The sequence below is a fragment of the Geotrypetes seraphini genome, chromosome 19, assembly GCF_902459505.1.
Source record: "Geotrypetes seraphini chromosome 19, aGeoSer1.1, whole genome shotgun sequence".
Lineage (NCBI taxonomy): Eukaryota > Metazoa > Chordata > Amphibia > Gymnophiona > Dermophiidae > Geotrypetes > Geotrypetes seraphini.
Genome location: NC_047102.1, coordinates 34,962,703 through 34,990,481, shown reverse-complemented (window position 1 = coordinate 34,990,481; position 27,779 = coordinate 34,962,703). Strand labels below are relative to the sequence as shown.

Genomic DNA, 27,779 nt, shown 5'->3' with positions numbered 1-27,779 from the left:
CTTGCTTCCCTCCTAAAAAATGTCCTTTCCTTCAATGCACTCCAATAAGAGAGCTTTTAAATGTAAGAGTAATACCACCCCCCCCCCCCGTGACCCACCCCACCACTACCACCAGTAAGCTAGCAAACAGTTCTGCACAAAGAATCCAAACCATAATTACAATATGTCATAGGTATGATTGCAAAGTCTGAGGCACCTTTACGAGCTTATAGTTCCATGTGACAAACACTTCAGACAACTTTCAGTATCTAAGGAAAACCGCCCAGCTTCTTTTTGTTTTAGGTCACCGTCTAAGGAAAACCATCTTACTTCTTTTTCTCTGACTCATGTGTGCCCTAACAGCTGGGAATGTGCCCCTTCAGGCAGCCAGAAGATTGGGTTCCTCCCCGTCCCCTTCACCCTATGAAACTCAGGAGCTCGGTGAAAATAACCCTCATAGCTCTCATTCCCTTTCCTTATCTGGACACCGTCTATCATACTGGGGAGGGGTAAGGAAGGAGAGGGGAGAGGGAAGGATGTGGAGCAGGAGGAGTGGAAGATGGCAGAGTTAGAGGAAGGGATTGATCCTGACAGATGGGGCCTGACACAGACAGCGACAGAAAGCTCTTCTTTGAAGACCGTAAAATCTGGTCAGAGCAGTCAATCCGAATATCTAATTGCAACTTAACCTTCTCAGGTGACAAGACTTTAAAGCAGAGTTATCAAAATGGGTTATCGTTAAGATATGTCATTTTACTGTTAACTCCAGTTATTAGCAACTAGGTCTCTTGACTTTGGGACCTGTGCTAAAACTATACAACTTACTAGTAAAATACCACAACTTAATGACAGCCTATGTGGATAGTTACACCCTTTTGTGGGTTAGCTGCATGTGATTTTATTCCAGAAAATCCAAATCATTTACAGCATATGGATTAATCATGATTGTAGGCACCTATGTACAGTCCTCTCATATTAATAGCAGTGGCAGATTTACTCCGTCTTGGACATTCTTGTATAAATTCTCTTTTCTGATTATAGTATAGAAAAACTCTATTGGATGCATTTTATCGACGGTTTTCCCCACAATTAAAAAAAAAACCAACCAATTTTTAATATATATTAGAACTTTTTAATGTGCATAAATGGATGGTATAGACATTCATTTGTAGAATAACGCATATTAAATCTAATTTGTATATTCTTAACTTGAAAACCAATTTAACGAACAACATGCATATTAAGGAATGCACAATCCCAGTAGATGACAACAATCTCAGGGACCAGTCTACACACAGCTCCCGCACCCACAGAAACCTTCAGAAATTGTTCTTAGCGCTCAAGAAGACCTTTGTCCAGTCCTTAGCCAATGTTCCTCAGAGTTGAAAAAGATGTCCCATCTTGGATGCTAATTACTCTTTTTCAAATCATCGTTTACAAGTCCAAACCTGACTCCTCTCCATTGAACCTAGCTGAACTAGTCAACCTGCGTCTTCATATATGTACTCCAATTGTTCTTATAGTGATAAACACTACAAGAAGTGTGTATTACAAATGTAGATCGGATTGCTAAGATGTATTACACCCCCCCCCCTTTCTATTAACCCATGGTAGATGTTTCTACTGCGGTCCAGAGCGCTAAATGCGCTGACGCTGTTCCGACGCTCATAGAATCCTCCAGCGCTCCAGGCCAGCGTAGAAACCTCTACAGCATCTTATTACATTCTCTCTGGTACTGGTTTTTCTGCCCAGTTCTTGTCCAATGAAACTTCCATAAAAATACAGAGGTTTATTTTTTCAGGGAAATTAAACAGAAGACTGGACAATCAAAACTAAGCGGTTCTCTACTATTTTCGTGTCTCTTCATAAGGGAAAGATAAAGAGAGGGAGAGATAAGAGCTTTCTCAGTACTTGCCCCTTCCGTGCCAGAGTTTCAAGAGTAGGCCCAGTTTCTCCCCTGTAGACCCAGGATCTTAATTCCCTTTTCCACCTCTTTCTTACCTGAGAATCAAAGGCAGAGAGAAGTAGTGAGCTCCCTGGATGACTGGGACAGGCTGTAGGGTCTGCAAAGTTCTCAAGGTGATTAAGAGCTCATGTTATAGTGACATTTGATCTTCCAAAGAAACCCATTGGCCAACAGGTCTACAGTTTGGACAGGGAGAATAAGGAGAAAGGGAGGGGAGGAGAGTGGGTGAAAAGAACATGCCAAGAATAGGAGCAGCTGAAGGAGATGCACACAGATTATTTGGAAATGAGGACGCATATGGTCGGAGAAAGACCAGCAGACTCAAGTTAATCTATTTATAGCCCAACCAAGCAAGCAACAGTTTAAAGAATGGAAATAGAAGAATTTCAGGTTTTGGTGAATATATATTCACAATTTATATGGGAGCAAAAACATTTTCTCTATACTGTTCTCCCAGGGGAGCTCAGAATGGCCTACATGAATTTATTCAGGTACTCAATCATTTTTCCTTGTCTATCCCAGTGGGCTCACAATCTATCAAATGTACCTACCTCAGGGGGGGGGATTATGTGATTGGCCCATGATCACAAGGAGCAGCATGGGTTTGAACCCACATCCTCAGGGTACTGAGGCTACAGCTCTAACCACTGCACCACACTCTCAGACATTATTTATCTGCTGACATTCAGGGTTGCTCACATACCTGGAGAATTGTTTCCAAAGTTTAAACAGACTTCTTTCTTGATTCCACCTAGTAATAGCAAAGAATTCTGAGCAAAGTGTTCTCTTTTCTCTATTCCAATAAACTAACCAGTGTGCCATCCCCTTACATTCCTCTCCTTAATGCTTACTGTTCTCCCAAGAAGCTATTGCCCGGGCACTACATACAACACACCATCATTTCCACTGAGTACGGCTGCGTCTGGAAATCTACAGCTCTGCCAGAGCCTGCTTGATAGTCCAAAAGACCTCAACAGATACTGCCGAGAACGTTTCAAGAGTCCCCACTTGAGAGAGAAGTGGAACAAGGCCGAAAGAGATTGTCAAAGCCCCTCCAGGGAAAGGCGTTTCTTGAGCACAAGGCTATCACTATAACCTTACACGGCAGCTCTCAAAAGTGTGTATGATTTTGCAAATAGAGTAGTCTTTTTTTTTTTTTTTAAGTTCAATATTCTTTATTAAGTTTTATAACTGACAACCATCCTATTGACCAAGTACAAGTATAGGACGTAATGCAGATACGTATGGTCAATATAGAACAAGTAATGCATGAAAGTTAGAAGAAATCCTGTAACAATGAACCTAGTCAGACATGAGTAGTAAAATATAACATTATTACAAGCGCCACGATGACCTAAGCCACATTTACATGGAAGGTATGATGGGATACAAATAAAGCTATTATTATTATATTACTGCAAGACACATGGGGCTCCTTTTACTAAGATGCGCTAGCGTTTTTAGCGTGAAAAATACTAGCGCAAGCTCTATGGAGGAATTTTTACGTTCAGCTGCTATTCTTTCATAGCATGCAATCAGACCACCTGCGTTCCGCCATTCATTATAAGTAGAGAAATAATTCCAGTTTGCCAGTATTATACGAATTGCAATTGACACGAGTAATTGTACCAATTTTAGCATATCTAGTGGTAAACATAGATGAGATTCGGTTATGCTAGTTATGAGTAGCAGACAAGATAGTGGTGTGGAGATACCCATTAGGGACATTATATGGGACCATATTTGAGTCTGATGTCTGCATTCATTTTGCTGGGCTGTGATTTCAATGCATTGAGTAATTATTGCCCCCCCCCCCCTTTTTTTATCAAGCTGCGTTAGGGTTTTTTTTTAATCACCGGCTGCTGTGGTAAAAGATCCGATGCTCATAGGAATTCTACGAGTGTCGGAGTTTTTACCGCAGCTAGAATAAATTGAATATTGGCAGTAGACATATTTAAGTAACGAGACACATTATGGTACAGCACGCAATTTAAAGTGTCAACACAATACAACACACGTTATCAATAAGATGTGTATAATAACATTGCATTATATCATATGCAAACCCGAACTTTGCTTCCCCACCGGTCAGAGTCTGTAAATTTAAAAGTCATCACCAACATCTTTTCTCACATCAAGCAGCTGTGTGGGGTAAAGACCTAGAACAATTACTCGCGCCTACTACCTATATGGAATTCAGAAAACGTTAAAAACGCATCTGTTCCTGAAATACTTAGGAAACCAACCTATACAATCCTAGCCCTTAACAAATGATCTCCAGAACTGTCAATCACCAAGTCTATACTCTGTTGATTCCACTCTATCTGTAACATCTTTAATCATTGTAAACCGCATAGAACTTCACGGTCCTGTGGTATATAAAAAAAAATTATTATTATTATTATTATTATACCTATTGATATTGTCACTTTATACTGTTACTCATACAAATATTTGAACAAAAAATGTAACAGACAGTATTCCCTGAGGTTGTGGGTTCAAATCCCATGCTGCTCCTGGTGACCCTGTGCAAGTCACTTAATCCCCCCAAGTACATTAGAGCCTACCTGGACAGACAGGGAAAAATGAGCTTCCCTGGGAGAACAGTATACAAAATTTAATATATAAATACATAAACACGTGAGACAGGTAAGACAGAGTTAACTGTGCAAAATATTTTATGCAGATACACAAGAGCACACCTGTGTAAAAATACATTTTGAAAATTGATTAAGCCTCCCCTCCTTGATGTCAGTAAATTGCTCTGCTTTTCAGCACACATATTTGACAGCACAAAAAGGAAGATTTAACTGTCAGATCTCTCAACATACTTTCACACACATACTGAGCACTTGGTTACACGCAAGTGCCATTTGCGAGGGTTTTCTGCCTACAGCCCACCATTCAAATAGAAACTCTGTGAAGAGGATCCCATGGATCGCAAGCTTCCTGGGGATTAGGAAAACGTCCTCCAAATGTACAAACTCTTCTTCTTACAAAAGCAGTCTTCATCTGTAGACAATGTACATTTTTCCTTCTGAAATATGTTTGCACTCCAATGTCTTAATAGGAAATTGAAACATTTCAGCCTTCTTTTTTACCCTACCCGACCCCCTCATTCCTCAACCCCTTTCCAGTATTGACAGCTGAAAAATCTTGAATAAATGCATTTCCTCCCTTTGGAGTCATGTGTATGAAAGAGGGAGATATACGAGTGGAACCCATCTTGTAAAGAAGAAAGCAATTTGGTCAGCACCCCAGTACCGCTGGATCCATGGCAAGCTGGGATACCTTGTACTGGACCAGTATAAAGACTGGCTACAGATGATATGGTACCTGAAGCCTTTCTTTGGAATCCACACCAAAAATGCAATTTTCAGAGAAAATATAAGACTTAGTGAAAGTGATGATGTTGCCTGAATTTGCCAGTAGGGGGCACACAATGTCTAAGAGAAGCCCTTTCTGTGGTGCTTTTTCTGCTTCCCCTTGGGTGCAGGCTGACAGCCCCAGAAGCCCCCCTTCCCCCTCCCCAGTAAACCTGCCAAAGTGCAGAGAGAGAGAGAAAGATTAGGAGGTCAGAAACGGCAGGGCTGGGATTTCTTTTTGGCGCGCCTCTCGCATCAATCTCCTTCCATCTGCTGGACAGCTAGAGCACTCCGGGTCAAGGATGTCCGGGCAGAGTTTTAAGCACACAGACCTAGGAGCGACAGGGTGCAGCCACTGAACAAGCATCAGCTCTCACGCAGGTACCGTACAAGCACACAAAATGCTTTTTTTCTCTCGCTCTCTTGCTGGTCTTGCAGGGGGGGGGGGGATGCAACATTGCAGGAGGGAAATGCAACATTGACAGTAACATGAAAGAAGGCTTCTTTCCATCTCTGCTTTCTCAGCAGGGGGGGTAGGGGGGGATCTGAGTCACACCCCCACACAGAGAGAAATGCCTGTGCAGACCAAATGTCTGTTTTGCATTACTGTATTCTGTGTGTTCCATTACTGCCTGGGTACTTGTCCCAGACACCATGCATTGGATTCTAACAAGTCAGAAATGCACCCAAATGATCTGACTATCTGAAAAGTGCCTTTGCTGGGCTCCTTTTTCATAGCTGCTGTTTATAGCGTCCTGTAGAGCTGACACGGTATATTTTGGGGGCATGGTAAGATACTGGAATAGGGACTGGGGGATGGTTGGAGAAGGAAAAGGTTCTTTGCAGACTCGAAGCAGAAGGTTAATGCTCTTCTGTCATCTGAGCAGTGGATTTAAAAACAGGCTCAGATCTAGTATCAGGTTATTTAATTGGCTCCGCCTGTGTCAATAAGGAAATATTGAGCCACCAGGTTTCAGGCAGCCCAGGGGGGAAAAGCCCTATTTAAATACCTAAACGCAAAGGAATGCACTAAGTTTGAATTGGTTACCCACAACACGACCACTCAGACTAATTTATTTGAGTGGATTGACTGGTGTTGGTTAACAGTATACCATCTCCTTTGTATATTGAACTGATATTATCCTCTCAAAAATATTTATTTATTATCCTTCCATCATCATATTTCAAGGTACCTATATGGCAGCATAATAGGGTTTGAGTGAGCTCATTTGTTCTACCATAAATTTAGTGGTTAGAGTAGCTTATAGGCCTGGGTCCTCCACTCTGTAGTTCTCTAACCCAGTGGTTCCCAACCCTGTCCTGGAGGACCACTAGGCCAATCGGGTTTTCAGGCTAGCCCTAATGAATATGCATGGAGCAGATTTGCAAGCCTGTCACTTCCATTATATGCAAATCTCTCTCATACATATTCATTAGGGCTAGCCTGAAAACCCGATTGGCCTGGTGGTCCTCCAGGACAGGGTTGGGAACCACTGCTCTAACCCACCCACCAGGCTACTTAAGACACCTGTGTGCTGCTCTTCTAGGCTTCCCCATGCCAGATGCTGTTTTAGAGACAGGTTGGTTCCACGGGTTCCTAAGAAATAGATCATACAGGGTATTCAAGAACGACTCTTTCTCATATAGCTGGGACAACTCCTGCGGTGTTCCGGGCTCCCCCCTCTCCCCCACCCTGTTTAACATCTACCTCGCCTCCCTGGGAAACCTCCTGCAAAGCCTCAAGCTCAAATTCTTCATCTACGCAGATGACATTACAATAGTCATCCCACTAACCAGTTTCACACCAGAATTGCTCACCTCTCTTTCAAGCTCACTTACTCAGATAGAACTCTGGATGCTATCCTACAGACTAAAATTAAACCCTGACAAAACCAAATTCTTCCTAGCTACCCCCAACGACAAAATCAAAGACACCACAATTCAAGTGAAAGGAACGTTTTTTCCCCTCGAACAAACCTTAAAAATATTGGGAGTCACCCTAGACAAACATCTATCCCTAGAAAAACATACTGACATTACAGTCAGGAAAAGCATCTCGGTGCTCTGGAAACTCCGCACCATAAAAAAATACTTCGACGACACCTCATTCCGCCTGTTAGTACAATCCTCCATTCTCAGCATCCTAGACTACTGCAATATTATTTACTTGGGCTCCACGAAGAAAACCATCAGGAGACTGAAACTGATCCAGAATACCGCCGTCCGCCTTATATTTGGCTTGAACAAACGGGAACACATCACCCCTTTCTACCACAAACTACATTGGCTACCATTTAAATCTATAATCCTATTCAAGTTTGCGTGCTTCTGCTACAAAACTGTATTTGGTTTATCTCCGAGCTACCTCAACCCACACTTCAACCTGAATTGCAACAATAAGAACTCCGGCAGAATCCATCTATTCGCCTTCCTCTCCCTTAAACTATGTCACCTCAAAAGGTTCTTTGACAAAACCTTCGCCTTCCAGGTGGCCAAACAGAACCCTTGGCTAGCCCAAATTGTGCTCAAGGCCCCCACCTACCTCGACTTCAGAAAACTACTCAAAACTCATTTATTCCATGGGGTTCTGATAAAACAGATATATTTAAAGCAAGAATGTAGCACAGACAAGTGAACTGAAAGATTGTCTTTTTTGGATCTCCTGGAACAATAGAGCTATTGAAGACAGAGCAGATTAGCTAGTATCAGGACCTCTAACAAGGACTTTCACCAAACAAAAAAAATTTTAATGTTCTAAGGATGATTCTTCTCATACATCTGCAGGCGTGGTGTTCCAAAGCGTGGGGGCTGTGACGGAAAAAATTGTTGATTGATTCATGATGAACTGACTTATTGATGGAATGTGTAAGAGGTGTTGGGCATTAGATCTCAGGGTTCTAGCAGGGGTATAAGGGATCCAAAGACTCTTTAAGAATTCAGGGAGATTGGTATCGCATGGTTTAAATGTGAAAAGCAGAATTTTATGTGTAATTCTGTGTGTTGAATTCTAAAGTGAATCATCATACTTCTGCTGTGAATCCATTGTTCAGAATGTTTTCCTGGTTAGTCTTTTTGGCCTACACTACGTAGGAGCCCTTGCGTCTGCTCAACTGTTTACTGCCGATTCCAGTTGTTATCCATCAGGTTATTTTGTATTAACTCACACTAGGACCCCTGAGGAAGGAATGTTTCTTCGAAACACGGACCGTGTCGGGTCCGGGTTCATCAATCCTTTTGGATACAAAGCGCTCCTTTTACTAAGGTGTGCTTGCGTTTTTAGCGTACGCAGGATTTTAGCGTGCGCTATGTAGCTAGAACTAATGCCAGCTCAATGCTGGCGTTAAGGTCTAGTGTGTGACAATTCAGCGTGCGCTATTCCTCGCGTTAAAGCCCTAACGCAGCTGTTTAAAAGGATCCCAAACTGTTTTATGATTATATTTTTATACATATTGTTTATGACTTTTCATTAAAGACTTGGTATCTTGTAGACCATCACTGCAGTTTTGTTGGATTCTTTGTTTGTTGTAGTCTTGGAATGTTCCATATGAATGAATAGTTAGTTAGTTAGTTATACTCTTTTTAACTGGGTGCTTCTTTGCTACCTGGGCAGACCCTGTTCTATAATGGCATTGGGTGCCCAAATTCTGTTATAGAATACTGGTGTAACCCAGTATCGATGTGCCTAATTACAGCAGCCATAGACCAGCGTAATTCCATTCATGTAAATGTGACAGGGACGAGTGTAGCTTGCAATATTCTGTAATTATTGGATAAGGGACAGCCCTGCACATTGCCTACCCTTGCTCCGCCCCGGTCGACACCCTCTTGCATTTCCGTGCTATGCCACTTATGCATACCCTTTCAGCACTTCCACACATAGGTGCTAGGATTCTGTAATTTTGTGTGCAGAAATGTGAGCACCCAGGTGTAGAATTGCTCTTCACGTGATCTGTATTTCAAATGTACGATAGAATGACACGAGGTTAAATTGCAATGATGTTGTAGTGGAGTTGGAGTAAAATCAGAAGTGGCTAATCAAACGAGAGAGCTCAATGACCAATCAGAACTGGGTGTGTATTTCCACTTTAAGGGCTGACTAATGCCTTGGATGTACAGTAAAACCTTGGATTGCAAGTAACTTGGTTTGCAAGTGTTTTGCAAGACAAGCAAAACATTTCATTAAATTTTAACTTGATATACAAGCAAGGTCTGGCAATACAAATACATACAGTATACACACATCACATCATCACAACTGAGCCGATGGTTTTTCTTTCTCTGATGCTGTGAGAGTGTAGCGACTGTTCTAAATGAACAGTCTTGCAATACGAGTACATACAGTATACATGCGTCACATCATCACAACTGAGCCGATGGTTCTTCTCTCTCTCACACTGCGGGAGCGTAGTGACTGTTCTAAACAAGCAAAGTCTTGTAATACAAGTACATATAATATTTTGTTTGAAAGTTTTTGGGTTGTGAAACGAATCGTCTGAGTTTCCATTATTTCCTACGGGGAAATTTGCTTTGATATACAAGTGCTTTGATATAAGCATGCTTCTGGAATGAATTCCGCACGCAAACCAAGGTTTTACTGTACTTGCTTTTCTTATTAGCTGTGGCTGATGCTAGTCAGGAACTGCTGCTGGACTCACTGGAGGCTTAGGTACCATCTCTGTGGGTTCTTGAGCACCTTGAGCAAACTAAGGAGGGGTAACTTCAGATGAGTTTAGCACCCTCAATCATTCTGAAGTTGGTTCCTATGACTGGAGGAATAAGGGAAGTGAGGAGAGGCAGAAAATGGCACCAATGCTGGAAGCGGAGGAAGTGGTTTATATATAAGGAGAGGAACTCTAGAATCAAAATATGTGGAATAATGTGGAATAATTTAAGTCCATTTAAGGTACAATACCATCCTCCTTCTGATATATAGCCATTCTTGTGGTATGAGTTCCGATATCTGCCCTGCTCATACTGCTTCCAACTTGGGAATGCTAAAGCAGTGGCATAGCCCCAGGTGGGCCCAGGCCCACCCTACATTCTCACTCCCTTGTTATGGCTGGTGGGGATCTTCAAAGCCCAAAAGCTGCAAGAGTCCTCCAGAAGCAAGAACTCTTCCCTCTTTCACTTGCTCCAGCCTGCAGCACTGTCCAAATGCTGGGAAAATTGATGGGGGTGTATCTTTAAAATTTAAAAATTCTATGTATTTTTAGAGTCCAATTTACTCTCTATACCGTCAATACGGGAATTGTTTTACGATACTACTCGCAAATCCATCTTTTCAGTTACCGAATTCCCTTCCACTAGACATTCGATTAGAGAATTCACTCGGAAAATTTAAAATCAAACTTAAAACTTTCCTCTTTAAAGTTGCTTTTACTCTTTAGCATCAGCCTCCGCCTCTTAATTCCCTGATTCCCTGGTAGCTTTGAACCATCTAATACTTCTTTTGAAGTGATTTTTTACCATTCCCCACTTACCGTCCTTTTTTATTCATTTTACTTCGATGTATTTTAAACAACCTCTCCCTCCCTACTTTCCTTCCATTTCATGTATGTGAATCTGAATTTGTCCAGTATTTTTAACATTTGATAAATTATTGTTTTTATTTCCCTATTTTAATTGTTTCCTATAATCTTTTATAATATACACCGTCTAGACATGTGTTTTGATAGACGGTATATCAAAAATAAAGAAACTTGAAACTTGTTTTGATTCAAGAGCTCAAATCACAGTTGGTAGCACCATCAATTTTTTCCTCCAGTTTAAAAAAAATCATGGTATTTGTCATTTTTTCTTTACTGTGACTGTGATATCGGGAGTGGTGCCCTCCACCTGCCTATCAGTTTGTATTTTAAAGTCTCACAAGATCTTGACCTGCTCATTTTCTTTAACCTTTTCAATAAGAGTTGTCTTATAAAGTAAATCCATACTTTTTGCAGAGAATCCAGAGAATTAATTTAGCCACTTATATAGTCAGGTCAGGATATTATGTTACAGGCACTGATTAGATGGTCTGCAGCAAGGCTGCTCAATTTTGGACCTCGAGGACCACACAGGCAGGCCAGGTTTTCAGGATAGCCACAATAAAAATACATAAGAAAGTTTTGTATATCAAGGAGGCCGGTGCATACAAATATCTGTTCTATACACAGTCTATCCTGAAAACCTGGCCTGTCTGTGGACCTGAGTAGCCCTGGTCTACAGTTTCATCTCTGGCTTTGCATAATCAGCATTTGCTGTCATTTGCAATGCTTTCAATCTTAGCTTTCGTAACATTTTGTTTTAATGTGTGTTCGTGCTCCAGTTTTCAGCCATTGTCATGAAAGGTTTTTGTCACATTTTCTGATTTATATCTCGGCCATGCAGTGGCTTACCTTTCCAGTTGTTAAATCTGCATTATGGGCCTCTATTAAAAAGCCATGGTAGCAAGTCCCAGTGCAGCAAGTGCGATGCAGCCCGTAGGAATTGAATGAGCTGCTTCGCCTTCGCCCTGTGGGAATCGCTACCACAGCTTTGTAAAAGGAGCCTTATAGTCCTTGCTTTTTATATATTTGAATTTTTATAGCAGTGTCTCGCAAACTTTGTGAGCCGGCAGCACACTAGATTGGGGGCTGTGGCTTGAGGGCATCTGGAAGGGCGTAGATGTCGATGCAATGGCGTCATGCACATGCGTGCCATCATCAGGTCGGTATGCGCAGAGGCCCTCCAGACAGGGCCCTGAGACGCCAGTGAGAGATGCCAGGGAAGGCATGTCCTGTAGGCAGTCAGCCAGTGCTGGCACCTCTCCTCCTCTGTGGCTTCTGGTGGCACACCTGGAATCTCGCAAGGTACAGTAGTGTGCCACAGCACACAGTTTGTAATACAGTGCTTCCCCCGGTCATTCGCGGTCAGCGATTCACGGTCCCAGTCATTTGCGGTATTTTCCGACCATGCTTTATTGTGTGGCTGTAAGATCCATCTGTCCAAGGAGAACTACCGTTACACAGATAGGGGCAGCTGGCATCGTTCCTTTCTCCATGCCTGCTACACCCTTCAGCTGCTTTCTCTCTTTCCATACTCCCCTGGAGCTGCAAAAGGTTGCAACTGTTCCTGCTTCATACAGCTTCCAATGCAGAGCATGGAGGAGGAGGAGGAGGAGGGTGGCTGCATCCTTCGCCTTTGTTGCACTGGGTCTGCTGTTGCCCTTCAATCCCTCACAATTGGTTAGCCACTCCTATCTAGGCACCTAACTATAGATGTCTTTTATAGAATCTGGAAAACAGTACTATACTATGTTACTATACTATACTACATACAGTACTATGGGCATACGAAACATGCACATCAAAGAAACCCTCAGAACAGCTGGCAATGAAACATCTTTATATTCTTTATTATAAACGCATACAAAAAAATACAAAACAGTGTGGCAGCTGTGAAAGGGAGAAACCAAAAAGCTTCCTGAAGGGATCAGAAAAGCTTAAATCTGCAAAAGAATCTAATCTGTGCTATGGCGAGAGTGCTTCAGAGAAAGAATTCTCTATGAAGGGAAATGATGTCGTCAACAGGAAATTGCATAGCTTCATCACACTGCCTTTGCAAACTGGGCCCTGGTGCAGAGGAGAGCCTAATGTGATTCATTTCAGAGTATGAGCAAGCAAATTGTGGTTTTCTGATGTCATAAAGTACATAGCTAATTGCTTACATCATACATACATCTATTGGATGCCATATTGATCTTTTCTGTTCAGCAAAAATAGTTTCTGTCTACCTGAACATATTCTGCAAGGGCAAACAGCTTTTACAAATGAGGTGCCTTATGAACGCTCATGGTCTGTTAATGTTGGCAAAAAGGTCAGAGATCCAAAATGACCTTGGGTTTAAATTATTTTTTATGTTTTAGTTTCAACAGCAAAGTGTCTTAATTAACATTCAGCCCAGTATTTCAATAAAACTAATTTGGCATTAACTTGAAATTTGGCTTTTTCAGCACCAGTAAAGACAACTCTTTCTTAATCCATTTAAGGAAAAAGTAAGAAATATGACAGGAATCTTCAAATCACAATGGTTTCCATTGAAGCCCAGCAAGCATTCCTTTACCAACATGGTCCCATCCAATGGTATTTACTTAGATCAATGGTCTAAAAGCTGCAGAGCAATTCTGGTCTACATAAACTGAAATCAACAGAAGGAAGGAATGGCTAGTCTGACATCCTGCTCTGGTTTATATGGGCTTGATTTATTTGCTCCAATTATCAGTATATCTTATTCTGGGTTTAGTAGTACTTTTGTTCCTACTTAGACACATGACTACACACTTTAAAACACATTTGAAATTCAAAACTTGAGTGTGACGATCACCCAAAAGAAAAGTACCACATTACTACTTACAAGCAGATGGAAACCAGGGAAAGAAACATTGAGGAAAGGGACTGAAATTCCAATGGATTCCATTAGCAGGGCTCTCAATTGCACAAGTGAATGGCAAGGAAATACCCAGTATTCAGCAAGGCCTCCGCCTAGTAAACCTAAAGACATAGCAACTAGTCACAGCAGTCAAAGATCTCCACAATTCCCAAATGTAAACCAATAATGAATGAATAAATTTAGCACCTGAACCCCAGCCTACTCATTAATTTGAAATAATCACCTGCTGTACTGATTGTGGGGCGAGTAGAAGATAAACTGAAAGTAGACGCTAGTTCTCGGAAGCTCATGCCTCAATAAATCGGTCAATCAGGTGGCACCTGCCTCTGTTAATTTTGAATTTCTACTGATAGCAGCTTTAGCAAGCTCCAACAGCCCTATCTTCCTCATTTCTCAAGCCTCTTATTTGTAGATGTATGCCTAAGTGTTCATTCTTTAATTTATTTCCTATGTTGTGGAAAACAACAACAACAAAAAAAAACCAACTACAACAGAATTCCGTTCCCCTCAAGACTGAGTGTTCAGCCTATTGTCCAGGGAAATCTTAAATCTGCTTGCTGGTCCACCTGGACAATGGAAATGGGAAGGCCACCAGAGCTTGACCAACTTTTGACCTACATGATAAGAGCAACTGGGGAGCTTATATGGGCCAGGGTCAATTCCTCTAAGAGTCCTATGGTCTGTGGAGGCAAGAGAACCTAAACGGGCCATCTTTATTCATTTCAAATGGGTTCTAGTTACAGCCTTGAAAGAACAGGATCTTGAAGGGTATTTCTGTGCTCACATGGCAGAATGCCAGTATTCCAAATCTAGTACATGAGACTCCACAGAAACCCTAAGGCAGGGGTGTCAAAGTCCCTCCTCGAGGGCCGCAATCCAGTCGGGTTTTCAGGATTTCCCCAATAAATATGCATGAGATCTATTAGCATACAATGAAAGCAATGCATGCAAATAGATCTCATGCATATTCATTGGGGAAATCCTGAAAACCCAACTGGATTGCGGCCCTCCAGGAGGGACTTTGACACCCCTGCCCTAAGGAGCTAAATTATAATTTGGGAGTGTACTCTAAGTGGTATTTTAATCATTAAGCCACATGTGCAAGTTAATGGCCTCTGTATCAACTAGCATGTGTCACTGGGTGAGCACAGGGTAGGTCTCCACAAAGCATGGGTCAGGGGCAAAAGTACATACATAGATTATGAAATCCTATAATTTACTTGCAAAATGGAGGTGCAGACATTTTCACCAGCTCTAGGAGTTGATGTATATTTCTGGGCCTGCAACGTAGGCATGTGTTAAGCAAATTATGCAAGTATTTTATAAAAAAAAAAGAACAGGTGCCTAGTAACCTCTTATAAAATTAAAAGCTCAATTTAAGGCACCTAATTTAAGCTTATTCTATAATAAAAAGGAGGTGCCTACTTATCTTTACAAAGTACTAGCGCAAATGGCCGATAACGTCCCTTAATTTAAGGTGCAATGACTTACGTCAACCCTAGAACTGGTGTATATGCCCACACCTACATTTTGCAAATGCATGCATATATTATCATTTTTCCTAATTAATATGTGCACTTGCTCACACTGCCCATGCTCTGTTCAAAGTTCACTTGAGGCCAACCAAATTTTGGTTTCCGCGACAAAATTGGCCCAAATGATTTCTCCCGTTTTTCCGTTCAGCAAAGATTCTGATCCCTTTCTTTTCCCAATTGGGTCTCCCTTTTCTTGTCCTATCTTTCCTATCAATAATGTAGTTCCACCTTAATTCCTTTTGTTCCTGTTTTGTTCTGTAATTTGGGGGGTGGGGGGTTGTTACTGATTTGCAGGTTTTATTTTATGTTTTCAGCCTTGTTACTCACATTATGTTAGACCCTTTTTAATGTTTTGTAAACCACTAAGAAATTTTGATTTGGTGGTTTAACAAATTTTTAATACACTTGAACTTGAAACTTTGGCCATGGTTTGGGGTCATTGTTAGATATGACCCCTAACAATGAAAAGAGGATCCCAGTGTCAGTGGCTCAGCCTGAAACAAGTCACTGAGTTACCAACAAAGTGCTTATCCTCAGTGGTCAGTATTAATGGTAACACAGCTGCAACCCATAATCTTTGTTCCCCCACCCCCCCTCCCCAGTCCATTCAGTCCTGCCTCTGAAATTCCCAGAGCAACTACTCCAAAATCAAAGTCAGATGCTGCTAGGGGGTCCAGACCTTTAATCCCAAATGCTCCAGTCAACAGACCAGTTCCAATCTCAAAATGGCTACTGCCAACCTCCCATGGAAGTCTCATGAGGATGCCGCAGGAAACTGCTGCACTCATTTTGAATGTGAAGCTGGCATGGACAGGAGCGACCTGGGATCATTCCTACCCCAAAGAGGCCGCTAGACCACCAGAGAGGGCCTTTGGATGGTGCTAGGGTAGAGTTTGTGGTCAGGAGACGGGCGACCCAGAGGGTTGGCCGTAGGGGCGTTCGGTGAAAACGAACAGCAAATTTCAGCCGCAAATTTGCTTTTCGCCAAAACCTCGGATTTTGTGCGCTCTAAGCTCTACCCATATGCAACCGCACTGTAAAATGATGTATTTTATGAGGTTATTGATGCGCTTGGGACTATTTATGCGCATTCTTGAAGCTGATTATAAAATTATCTCTCTCCCACGCCAATGTTCGCTCCCATTAACTTTCTAGGCCTGGTTATCTTTCCATGCTTTTAATATAGTTGTTCTTATTTTTTTCCTGTAATTTGAAAACAAATAAAAGGAGAACTGGGAGGTAGGAGTACAGAAATATTTCTTAATCCTTAGAGAAACCGATGGGATTTTAAAACATTGCAAAGATTAACAGGAAATAATATGGAAATAAGACAGACGATCTCCATTAATAGGGCTCCTAGGCCATGACCAGCGAATAAGAATTACATTATCTCTGATTTATACCTATTATAAGAACAGCTAATGGAAAAGAAAATGTTCTTCTGTTTGCAAAGTCATAATAATTCAAATGAAGCAAAACTCCCATTCAGGAAGGCTGAAAGTCGTCTTATTTTGCTGATCACACTTTTTTTTTTTTCCAAGAGATGAAAGCCTTGCGATGGCACAAAACTGCTTTATCTATAGGAGATAAGACTGCAGGCAGCTTTGTAAAAGTCTCAGACAGCTTGCTATGAAGGATCCTTCTAGGGTAATGGTGTGCAAAGCTCCAGAGGGGAGGAGGCTCTTCCTGGTTTCCTCCAGCTGGGGCCACAACCAGCTGCAAAACACACAATCAAGATATTGTAAATGCTGATGACAAGGACATGAAAAGCATTAAAAGAGCACTTGATTCAGCATCACCTTGCAGTTCCATGAGGGCAGCTAATTTACCCCCCACCCCCCCTTCCTTTTACAAAACCACGATAGCGGTTTTGCTGCTCCCGACGCTCATAGGAATTCTGTGAATGTTGGGAGAAGCGCAGGGCATTCAGCGCACCAGCCTACGTTAAAAATTGTTATTGCAGTTTGGTAAAAGGGGGGCGGGGAGTGAGGTTAATGATTACAGATACGTCACTTACTTTATTTTTTGAATTTTACATACTGCTACAGTGGCCATAGTCATTCAGAGTGATTTACAAATTCAAGAGTATTAAAAAAAATAATAAAATGAACATACCATAATAAAACCAAACTAAAAATAATCAATACAATAAAGAGATTTCAGACAAAAAAAGTGTCCATTTTATTACCACGTTAGGTCCATAAATCAATCTATACCCCAGCGTTCATGGAAAAGGTTATATTTCCACTAATATACTGAATCTGTTCCCCCTCTGAATCGAAAGACTACCCCACTAAATGGAAACCATGACCTAGAACAGGGGTGTCAAAGTCCCTCCTCGAGGGCCGCAATCCAGTCAGGTTTTCAGGATTTCCCCTCTAAATATGCATAAGATCTATTTGCATGCACTGCTTTCATTGTATGCTAATAGATCTCATGCATATTCAGTGGGGAAATCCTGAAAACCCGACTGGATTGCAGCCCTCGAGGAGGGACTTTGACAGCCCTGACCTAGAAGAACCTTTCACTGAATAAGCAGATTTTTCAAACTTCTTTCACCAAAGACACTTTCAAACCCACACTGCTCCTTGTGACCCTGGGCAAATCACTTAATCCCCCTATTACTCCAGGTACATTAGAGAGATTATGAGCCCACTGGGACTCAGGCAAGGAAAAGTGCTTGAGTACCTGAATAAACTCATCTAAACTGTTTAGAGCTTTCCTGGGAGAACGGTATAGAAAACTGAATAAATAAATAAAGGGTTTATGCAGGTGCCACATACTAAACCATTCAATTCCATCACTACTGTTTTTGCTCAGAGTAACTGGACATGGAATTTTCTTTCTGCAAAAGAAACACATAATAACTGAGAGAAGGACTGCCAAGATATGATTTTATAGCCTAGCGTTTTAAAGTCTATCGAAACCTGGTTCTTCAGGACTGTTATAATCTCTCTCTCTGTTTGTATTTTCCAGGACGTTAAAATGCTGATAACAGTAACACCTCTACAGTCAGGATTGCTTCACCCACAGGCTCCGCCCCCTCTGCTCCCAAAACCTGGGAAAGAAAATCTTCGACTTCAGAGACTTCAGAAAAAATCTGCCAAGAAACCAGTGCTAGCAGCCCCTCAGCCAAATACATACCGCTCAACTCTCTCTCCAGTCAATGAAGCAAGTCCTGACCTAGAATACAATGGATATACCCCTCCACCCAAGACTCCAGAAACACCAAAGTACCTCACCATCTCACTTCCACCTCGATACACTAAGCCTGTGATCCACCATGTCGCCTCACCATATTCCAAGCAAAAATCGTTCACCTTTACTATAAGTGAGCAAAGGAGCCTCTCTGAATATATCAAGCTGACACCATCATCACCCATTTCAGTTGTCTCAAAGCAGCGCATTCCACACGTTCAACTCCAGCAGCCTCCACAGGGGCCAAGGGCAGAGTCAGTTGTACCAAACCAGGCTCCGAAGCCCACTACAGGGCACTCGTCATCAGCTATCCATCATATCTCAGCACCTAAAACTCCATCCAGTACTACAGCTGATCTAAGTACCTCTGACTTTGAGGCTCCAGTACAGGTAACCCATGTAACTGAAGTGCACACACAGGTCTCTAGTGTACAGACTTTAAGGGCAAGGACCCCCACCTTGGAGCGAGATGAGAAAAATATGACCCCTAACGATGAAAAGAGGATCCCAGTGTCAATGGCCCAGCCTGAAACAAGTCACTCAGAGTTACCAACAAAGTGCTTATCTTCAGTGGTCAATACTAATGATAACACAGCTGCAACTCATGAGCAGGTAAACACCACTACAATCTTTGTTTTTCCCCCCAGTCCATCCAGTCCTGCTTCTGAAATTCCCAGAGCAGCTACTCCAAAATCAAAGTCAGATGATGCTAGGGGGTCCAGACCGTTAACCCCAAGCACACCAGTTCCCAGACTTTTAACCCCAAATGCTTCAGTCCACAGACCTGTAAGTCCTGGTACCACTTTCAGCAGGCCTGCAATCACAAATGACAAAATTTCAGAATCACTCACTGAAATTACAAGGTCACCGACCCCAAAGCAGGATATCTCTGCTGTGGTTTGTATGGATGAGATGTGTGGAACACCAACCAAAACTGATAAATCTGTCAATTCAAAAATTATACATGTTCCAGTTCATGACACTTCACCACAGTCAACAGCTAATGATGATAAATCCAACATTAGCATTTTACCCAAGGCTGAACCCTTGATGAAGTCCACTGAGATCAAACCTTCAAGGACCAACTTAAGTGGTTGGTCTCGCCTCAAAAAACACTTGGTAGTAGATCCAGAGGAGCCTGAGTTTCCAGCTCCAGAATCTGACACACCCAAGCCCAAAGAAGAAGAGAAAAAAATTGAAATGGTTCATGAAGATTCTACCATAGATGACAAAACAGCAAAACCCAAGGAATCTCGGGCAACCAAAATGTGGAATGCTGTCCTATTCCAGATGATGAAGGAAAGCCTCAAGCAAGCAAAAGAGAGAGAAGAAACCACGAAAAGTGGAGAGATGCAAATAATAAAAGACGAAAGGATCTTTCCATTTCGATGCCGTCTTCCCCTCCTTCTCTTTGCACCTCGCTTTGATGCCCGCAAACTAAAAGAGGCTGCTTCTAGACCTCTGAAGAAGATCACAGCCTTGTTTGACTTAGGTCGGCTTCACCACAAGGCCACACATGAGGAGCTAAAGGATTTCAACAGGTCTGCCTCGGGTTGGCAGAATAAGTGATGAGGGGCATATGGAGACCCTGAGTCTTTCATCCTAATCTGTGCTTTCCTGTGGGATGCTCCAGTCAAGAAAATGACTCATAAGTGTATTAAAGGGTGGTTTTCATGCACAGGTTGCTTGGTGAAAGCTACTTACATCAGAGTAACAAAAATCAATAAAACGAGAAATGTAGAGTTTTAGAGCAGGAAATCTTTTCTTGAGCTTGTGGGGGCTTTAGTGTATATCTGTATATCCTTGTACACTGTCCACATACACACTGTATATGTATGTACTATAAGCAAATATATGCATTATATAGATATATTATACATACATGCTCAACAAATATACCTGTCTACAGTTATAGATAACAACTGAAGAATAATAGTTATTCTTAACTCTTTTAGGGTTGGTCTCAAGACTAGGGCTGACCCCATGGCTCAGTGGTACTGCAGAGAGATCTAGGCTTCATTCTCAGCTTAGGATTTCTGCTCTCTTGGTCAGCTGCAGAAGCGACACTCACATCCTTTGGCGGACAGAGGAATTCATTGTCACTATACAATGGTGACACCTACTGGCTGAATTTAGGGCTTATGTTCTTATGTCAATCTGTCTTAACATTTCAAAAGCAGGAAATGGGAAGGAGCCCTGGATGAGAGATATAGAACAGGGAGGAAAATCCTGAGGTAATTGTAAATGAAGGCTTACATTGCTAGATCCCAGCCCCAGTTCTACTGGACCTGGAACTCTCAAAGAAGGAACAGAAAATTGCTGGGCCAAACACGCCTATTCTTGAGCCAGCAGGGGTTTCTGACTATGACCATTTGGGCACGAAGAGAGTCTGAAATTCATCACTAAGGGGTTATGGACACCAATATTTATTGCCACAGCTGCCCCTGGAAGAGATGGGACAGTGAAAGAAAGAAACTCATCTGTCACAGGCCATTTTGATCCAAGGTCAGGTGTAAGCCAATCAAGATTCCTTTATTATCTTTGCTGGCTCTGTTCCAGTAATTTCATAAAGCATATTGAATTCCGAAAGTTTTTATCGGATCCCAAAGAAGCTAGAAAAAAAACTAAAAAAAAAAAAAACCCCCGAGAAATCCTTTTTACTGTGGAATTCAGACCCAGATTCTAAAAATGGTGCCATTAGGAATGTGCCAGTACATGCTCTACTGGCTCCCAAGTTGTTTTAATTGGCTATTAACTAAGTAGTAATTGATGGCGCTCTTAAAAACTAATTAAAAAAATAAAAATAAAAAGTAGGCGCCACAAGGTGTCTACAAAACATGGCGTCGGAATTGCATCTATGCAGACACCTAGAAGTGCCGAATGTCAATGTGGCTGTGGGCGGGGTTGATGTTTAGGGCCACTGAGCTTGAGTCTACATCGAAGGTAAGCACTAGAAATGTAGGCCTTTAAAACCCGGGCCTACATTTCTGGCGCTTACCTTCGAAGCAGGCCACAATTCTATACGCTGTGCCGTAATCTGAGTGATACACAACCGGCGCCGTTTCTTCAGACGCCTGTCAATTACAGCTCCACTTTTAGAATCTGGGCTTCAGTGGCCTCCAGGAAGAGAAGCAATAATCGCTGAGGTCCAAGGTCCTGAATAACTGCAGCCTGAGCCATGTGATGCTCTTATTTGATGTGCTTCTTCTTTTAATAATTAGATTTAGCATTTAATTCTAATCTTTACAAGAACAGAGCCCGCCTGGACTTTCATTAGATGCCTGAGGAGTTTCAAAAGCTAGAATAAAAAATGAGATTGAGGGCGAGATGGCAAGGGATCATTTTTGGCCTTTATAAATATGCTTTCCAGAGTCCTTGTTGGTGAGGTAGGAAGATACTTTCCAGGTATCAGAGTGAGGATAATGTCTTCCCTCCCAGGCAGAGCAGAACATTCACCATTTTGAAGATGATTTATTTGTAAATTGTATATTTGAAGAACTAAGGCTGGTACTGGGCAGACGTGCACGGTCTGGGTCTTGTACATGGCAATAATTCAGTTTAAGAAGGGCTGGGGAGGGCTTCAACAGGAACTCCAGAAATTTGGAGCATAAGGACAGTGCTGGGCAGACTTACGGTCTGTATCCCGCAAATGACGAGATGGTTTGGATAGGTTGGAGTAAGCTTCAAAGGCAACTCCAGTAGATGGAATTAAGAATAGTACTGGGCAGACTTCTATAGTCTATGGCCCAGAAATATAAAAGAAAAAGACAATTTTAAACATAAATTTATAACACGTGCTTTTGAAATGTTAAGACAGATTGACATAAGAACATAAGCACTGCCATACTGGGACAGACCGAAGGTCCATCAAGCCCAGTATTCTTTTCCCAACAGTGGCCAATCCAGGTGAAGTACCTGGAAAAATCCCAAAGAGTAAAACACATTTTATGTTACTCATCCTAGAAATAAGCAGTGGAATTTCCCAAGTCCATCATAATAATGGGTTATGAACTTTTAGGAAATAAGCAAACCTTTTTTAAACCCTGCTAACTGCTTTACCAGTCGGAACTTATACGTTTTGACTTTTGTATTTTTCTAGATAATTACCTTTTCTTGCTGCTAATGATAGTAGTTCAGCTTGTCGGCGTTTTGGTTTCCTGAAGCAGTAAACGAAATGTGTCCACATCGGAACCAAAGAACCATGTTATGGCTAAGTGCTGTTTAATATATCAAGCTTTATTGAAATGATTTGACGTTCACCAGTTTTTCATAATTTAAATTGAGAAAGCTAAAAAGTGTGGAGGAGATCAGCAATGATTGGATGGTGAGGTGGTTGGGTTTTTTTTACCCCGTTGATTGCCCCTCCATGTCTCTGAGCTTATCCTACCATATGTAAAACTTTATCACAAACAAGTTATTTTAGAGGGATGCGTTATTTTTTTTTTTTTTTTTTTGCATCTGCGCCATATTTATGGAATTCTATTCCTACTGAATTACCCATTGAACCTTCTTACACTGAATTTAGAAGTCTTTTGAAAACCTATCTCTTCAGTTTAGCATATCCTTAGAATGACTGTTATTATTCATCATCGTAAGACCGTTTGGATTGGATCCAAGGGAGGGATTTCAGAGTGCAGCTTTTAGATTTTAATTTTTAGGAGGTCACACTTCTTTTCGTCTCTCGCTTTTTTGCTTGTTTCACCTTTTCTTTTGATAATGGAGTTCCTTTCTTTTGTGTTTAAATTTGTAAACCGCTCTGCTGTTATTGCAGAGGGCAGTCTTTAAGTACTAAAAAACATTTAGGCACCAATTTGGAAATTACACAGGTGCCATTATGCTCATCCAAGCACAGCTCCCAAATATTATGTTATCTTTAAGAATTTGTTCAACTCACTTATTCTCTGTTGACAGCATTCTAAAACTGCAGGATGTGTTCAGCCAATCATGAACCGCTGACTGACACACCTCTGTTGGGGTAATTCTATATATGAATTCCACATAAATGGCGCCAGAAGTACATGTCACCATAACCCCCTTCTAATGTATGGTGAGCCCTCCCAAACTCCCCCCAAAACCTCTGTGCATGGGATCAGGCATAATCTTTAACAGTGCGCATGACTTTTAGGAATGTCCACGCTCCTCTCCTGGTCATGATGACCCCTTTTGAGATTTGCACACTAGAACCAAATTGTGCATGTAACTTTTAATTAGCGCCAATTAGCATTATGAGGTGTAAATTGCCAATTACTGGCACCCGATTGGTCTCGGTAAACAAGTTGTACACGCACATCGGTTGTGCGCACAACATATGGCGCTATATATAGAATTTGGGCCTCATTGGGAATATAATTGTGGCCCCCCTAAATTAAAGTTATAGAACTTCCCTTCACCTGCCTAAATATAGACACACTGATGTGCCTGTAATTCTCCAAGCACGGAAACAGCATTTTGAATGCTCTTCTGTGAAAATCTTTTTTCCTGCATCATTCATTTAAATGAAAACTATAAAATGCTCCAATAATATGAACTCTGCAGTTATTTTGTAATAAGATGAACTGGGTCAATATATCTTCCCACAAGAAATGGTCCAAGGTGTATTTCTACCGTGACAGTCTCATTTGCAGTCCTCTCTGCAAAGCTGACGCTGTTATTTTGCCCCGTCTTAATTACAATGAATGCTCTCGTACAAAAGAATTATAAAAGCATGTAACTCTGAGAAATAAATAGGCAGCCTAGTCCCAGAATTCAAGGTCATTTGGCTTTCAGGCCTCCTAGGATGGCAATGGGAACCGAGGACCATAACGGGATTCTTTTCTCTTAACTGGAATACAGCCCTTCCTTTCAGTACTACCCAAATCTCCTTGGTGAACTAACAACCAAGTCTCCTTGTGCCCACTGCTCAAAAGGTGAGGAGCCCATATCTTCACCCAACTTTAGGGATTAAAAAAAAAAGTATTGAACGGATGCTATTTGCTTTCCTGCCATTGAAAAGTTATCACCTTTAGCCCACGTAGGTCCATGAAAACTAGAAAAAAATTGAGACATATGAATAACATATCAACAGTTTTTCAACACCTCCTCACATAAGACTATTTGTATGTATCGAGCATTCCTTAACCTCATAAAGTCATCAATAGCCTTCAAGCTATACTAGAAGCAGAGTAGTTACATGACAAATCAAAAGAAGTAATCCTATCTATTCAAACCTTGTCTAAACAACATACTGTATATGAGGTTGAAGATAATTATTTGGATTAAGCAAGCTGGAACTAAAATACAGAATATGACTTCAAGATGTTTCCATATAGCTGACAATGAGGGGCATTTTCTATAGGATGTCTACGTCTGACTTTAGATGTTTCCCACAAGATATCCAAAGGGGGAGGTGGAGAAACAGCCATTTCCTTTTTTGTTTAAAAATCACCTACTTAGATATCTTGGCCTCCAGGACATCCAATCTTAGGACGGCCAACTTTGTTCACCATTTTCGACCACAAAACCATCCAAATCCAGACCGTTTGGACATGGGAGGGGCCAGCAATGGCATGCCATGTAACCAGTCCAATAGAGCTGTGAATTTCACATAAAGGGTGCCAGAAGTACATGTCACCATAGCCCCCTTCTAATGTATGGTGAGCCCTCCAAAACTCCCCCAAAACCTATTATTCCCACTTGACTACTACCCCAATAGCCTTTGTATCTGTAGATACCACCTATATGGCTATATAGTAGGGTTTTGGTGAGTTTTGGTGGCCTCACACTTTCCATCATAAATATAGTGGTTAGAATGGCTTATGGGCCTGGGTCCTTCTCTAGCCCACTCACCAAGCTACTTAAGACACCTGTGTGCTGCTCCACTAGGCTTTCCCATTCCAGATGCTGCTATTCTGGAGACAGGTGTGTGCTGTTTCATTCAGCATTTTGGGTGGGTGGAAGGAGGTCAGTGACCACTGGGGGTCATTATTTAATCCCTCCAGTGGTCACCTGGTCAGTTTGAGTACCTTTTTGGCATTTAAATGCCAAAACAGGTCTAGTTCATAATATCTCGGTTTCATCCAGGATGTCTTGTGAAAAGTTAAATTATACCGCAAGATGGCCAAGTCTAAGCCCACCCATAACACACCTCCAACACGTCCCCTTTAGTTTGGGATGAACAGCAGCTATAACGCCTTGCAAGACGTCCAGAAAAATGGTTTTGAAAATTGGCACTTGGACATTTTGATGAAAAAAAACATCCACGTGCCGATTTATGCCTTTTTTGGAAATCTTAAGTGTTCAAAATGGTGAATGAAAATGTCAGCCTAGTTAGTTAATTGCTTCTGATTTAATAGCCATGCTCTTGATCTGACGAATAGGCATATCTGCTTTGTGCACCCTCTCTGCCTGTCTCTGGGAGAAAAGTGTGCTTTTGTAGTGTACTTAACCCTGAACTTGAAATGCTTTTCAAACAGATTAGAAATGGAATGTGTGTGCGACTGTTTTATCAAAGGCATAGGAATCAAGAAGGATCACTCAGGAGCGATGATGTAAAGAAGCCCAGTCTCAGTTCAAAGGGAAAGCCTGGTACCAACATGTGACCAGGAGGAAGGGTGAAGGAAAGTGTGTAGATGTCAAAGATTAAGAGAAATGTTGGAAGAAGGATATTGATGTAGTGGCGAGAATAGATGGTGGGAACAAAACTGTAGCATAATATGAACATGAGCAGTATCATGTGATTCCTTGCACAGCCAGCACTTCAGAATAGAGAATGGCATTCTCCAAGTATGGTGTATGGCCTGCGTAAGATGGAAGACAGAATGAGAAGAGGGGAGAAAGACCTATGGGGTTTTCTGTAAATTAAGGTTTATAAATCTAGAAGAAAAATAACAAAATAAACGTTTTTATGAAAAATGAGTTCACATCTCTCTTGGCTCCTCTTTCTCCTTTTACCCCCCCCCCCCTCTCAAAAAATGAAAACACAAGGCATCGTCATTCATTTCCTTTAGTGCTTGAATCATCCAAGCTCTTTTTTGGTCAAGGGAGGTTGAATCGTGAAAATATTCCAAGCAGGAAGTGCCATAGAAATAGACAGACATTCAAGACAGAGATGGAGCGATAATAGTTGTCTCAAACTGAAAATATTGAAAGTGCACAGCACATAGCAGCACCACTGAGAGTTCAATAAGAGACTGTAATTTAGCCCCAAAACACAAGTGCCTTTCAGTCATGTCCGGCAGCCCTGAGATCCAAATAAATGTACATCGGCTTAGGGTTAATGCAACCCTGGCGACAATTCAGCTACACCCATGTAACTCCTGTTAAAATCTCAAATGATTTAACCCTTATATATCTCCATTTTCTTCATTAAACTGTGAAGCAATCAGGCCTAATTTGGGGGGGGGGGGGGGGAATGGCCTGGAACACATCTTTTCAGACTCCAGAGAAGCAGAGGTAGCCTGCAGGGAAGAGGGTGAGCATGGACCAGAGAAGGCCTGGTTAGCCTTAGACCTGCTATTTGACTAGAATGAACTGGATAATTTTAGCCAACCAAAGCTGCATATCAGCACTGGCTGACCAGGGGTTAACCTTACACCTGGAAATACTTCTGTAACTGCCTCTTTTTTTGGACAGCTAAGTTTCAATCAGGCTACAATTAACTCAGATGAAACATAGCCAGTCAGTAGGGAAGGGAACTGATACGACAAGTTTTGTCTGGTTAATTCTTGAAGTTATTCAGATAAGATCCTTGAATATCAACTGTGTATAGAAATGAAATACAGTAACAGAAGAAGTGAGCTCAAAGATGAGATGTCTTCCTTTACAGGGAACTTTGACACTGGAATGATGCCTTTTGGTTGACTGGGACAGAATTTGCTTGTCTTCTAACTCCCCAAAAATGATCTGCTTCTTCCATGCAGCCAGTTCTGTTAGAGCTTTATTCTGGATGCGGGAAGGGATTTCTAAGACAAGTATTTGGAAAAGAAAAATTGGGGGAATGGCTCCCACAGAGAGACTCACCTGGATTTAGTTCACACATTTTAGGCAAAGAACATTCAGGCGTCCTTTTATTACGCTGATGTAAAAAGTGGATTTAGCATGCCCTTAAGAACATAAGAAGTTGCCTCCACTGAGGTAGACCAGAGGTCCATCTCGCCCAGCGGTCAGCTCCCGCGGCGGCCCATCAGGCCCATTGTCTGAGCAGTGGTCCTTGACTATTTCTATAACCTATCTCTACTCCTATCCCTATAACCTACCTCTACTCCTATCTGTACCCCTCAATCCCTTTGTCCTCTAGGAACCTATCCAAACCTTCTTTGAAGCCCTGTAACGTGCTCCTGCCTTCCACAG

The 27,779-nt window shown here is 41.7% G+C and overlaps 3 protein-coding genes across 8 annotated transcripts in view; 1 reads left to right on the top strand and 2 right to left on the bottom strand.

The window, feature by feature from the left end:
- The window catches only part of TNNT3 (troponin T3, fast skeletal type), a 31,242-nt gene extending 29,212 nt beyond the window's left edge, over positions 1 to 2,030 (bottom strand). The window contains exon 1 of the mRNA XM_033928726.1: positions 1,981 to 2,030. The gene's annotated coding sequence lies outside the window, so the exon portion shown is untranslated. The remainder of the gene's footprint in view (positions 1 to 1,980) is intronic.
- LOC117352310 (mucin-2-like) lies at positions 542 to 26,369 on the top strand. Of its 2 annotated transcripts, none has more exons than XM_033928716.1 (2): positions 542 to 676; positions 18,231 to 26,369. In XM_033928716.1, the coding sequence occupies exon 2, from the start codon at positions 18,240 to 18,242 to the stop codon at positions 20,019 to 20,021; it is 1,782 nt and encodes a 593-aa protein (XP_033784607.1). In that variant the 5' UTR covers positions 542 to 676; positions 18,231 to 18,239; the 3' UTR covers positions 20,022 to 26,369. The 2 variants fall into 2 exon arrangements, with proteins under 2 accessions (XP_033784607.1, XP_033784606.1); XM_033928715.1 differs by lacking the exon at positions 542 to 676 and adding an exon at positions 5,533 to 5,691 and having other exon boundaries at positions 18,231 to 26,368.
- The window catches only part of LSP1 (lymphocyte specific protein 1), a 120,044-nt gene continuing 104,923 nt past the window's right edge, over positions 12,659 to 27,779 (bottom strand). For all 5 annotated transcript variants that reach the window (XM_033928717.1, XM_033928720.1, XM_033928718.1 and 2 more), the window contains one exon: positions 12,659 to 16,970. The gene's annotated coding sequence lies outside the window, so the exon portion shown is untranslated. The remainder of the gene's footprint in view (positions 16,971 to 27,779) is intronic.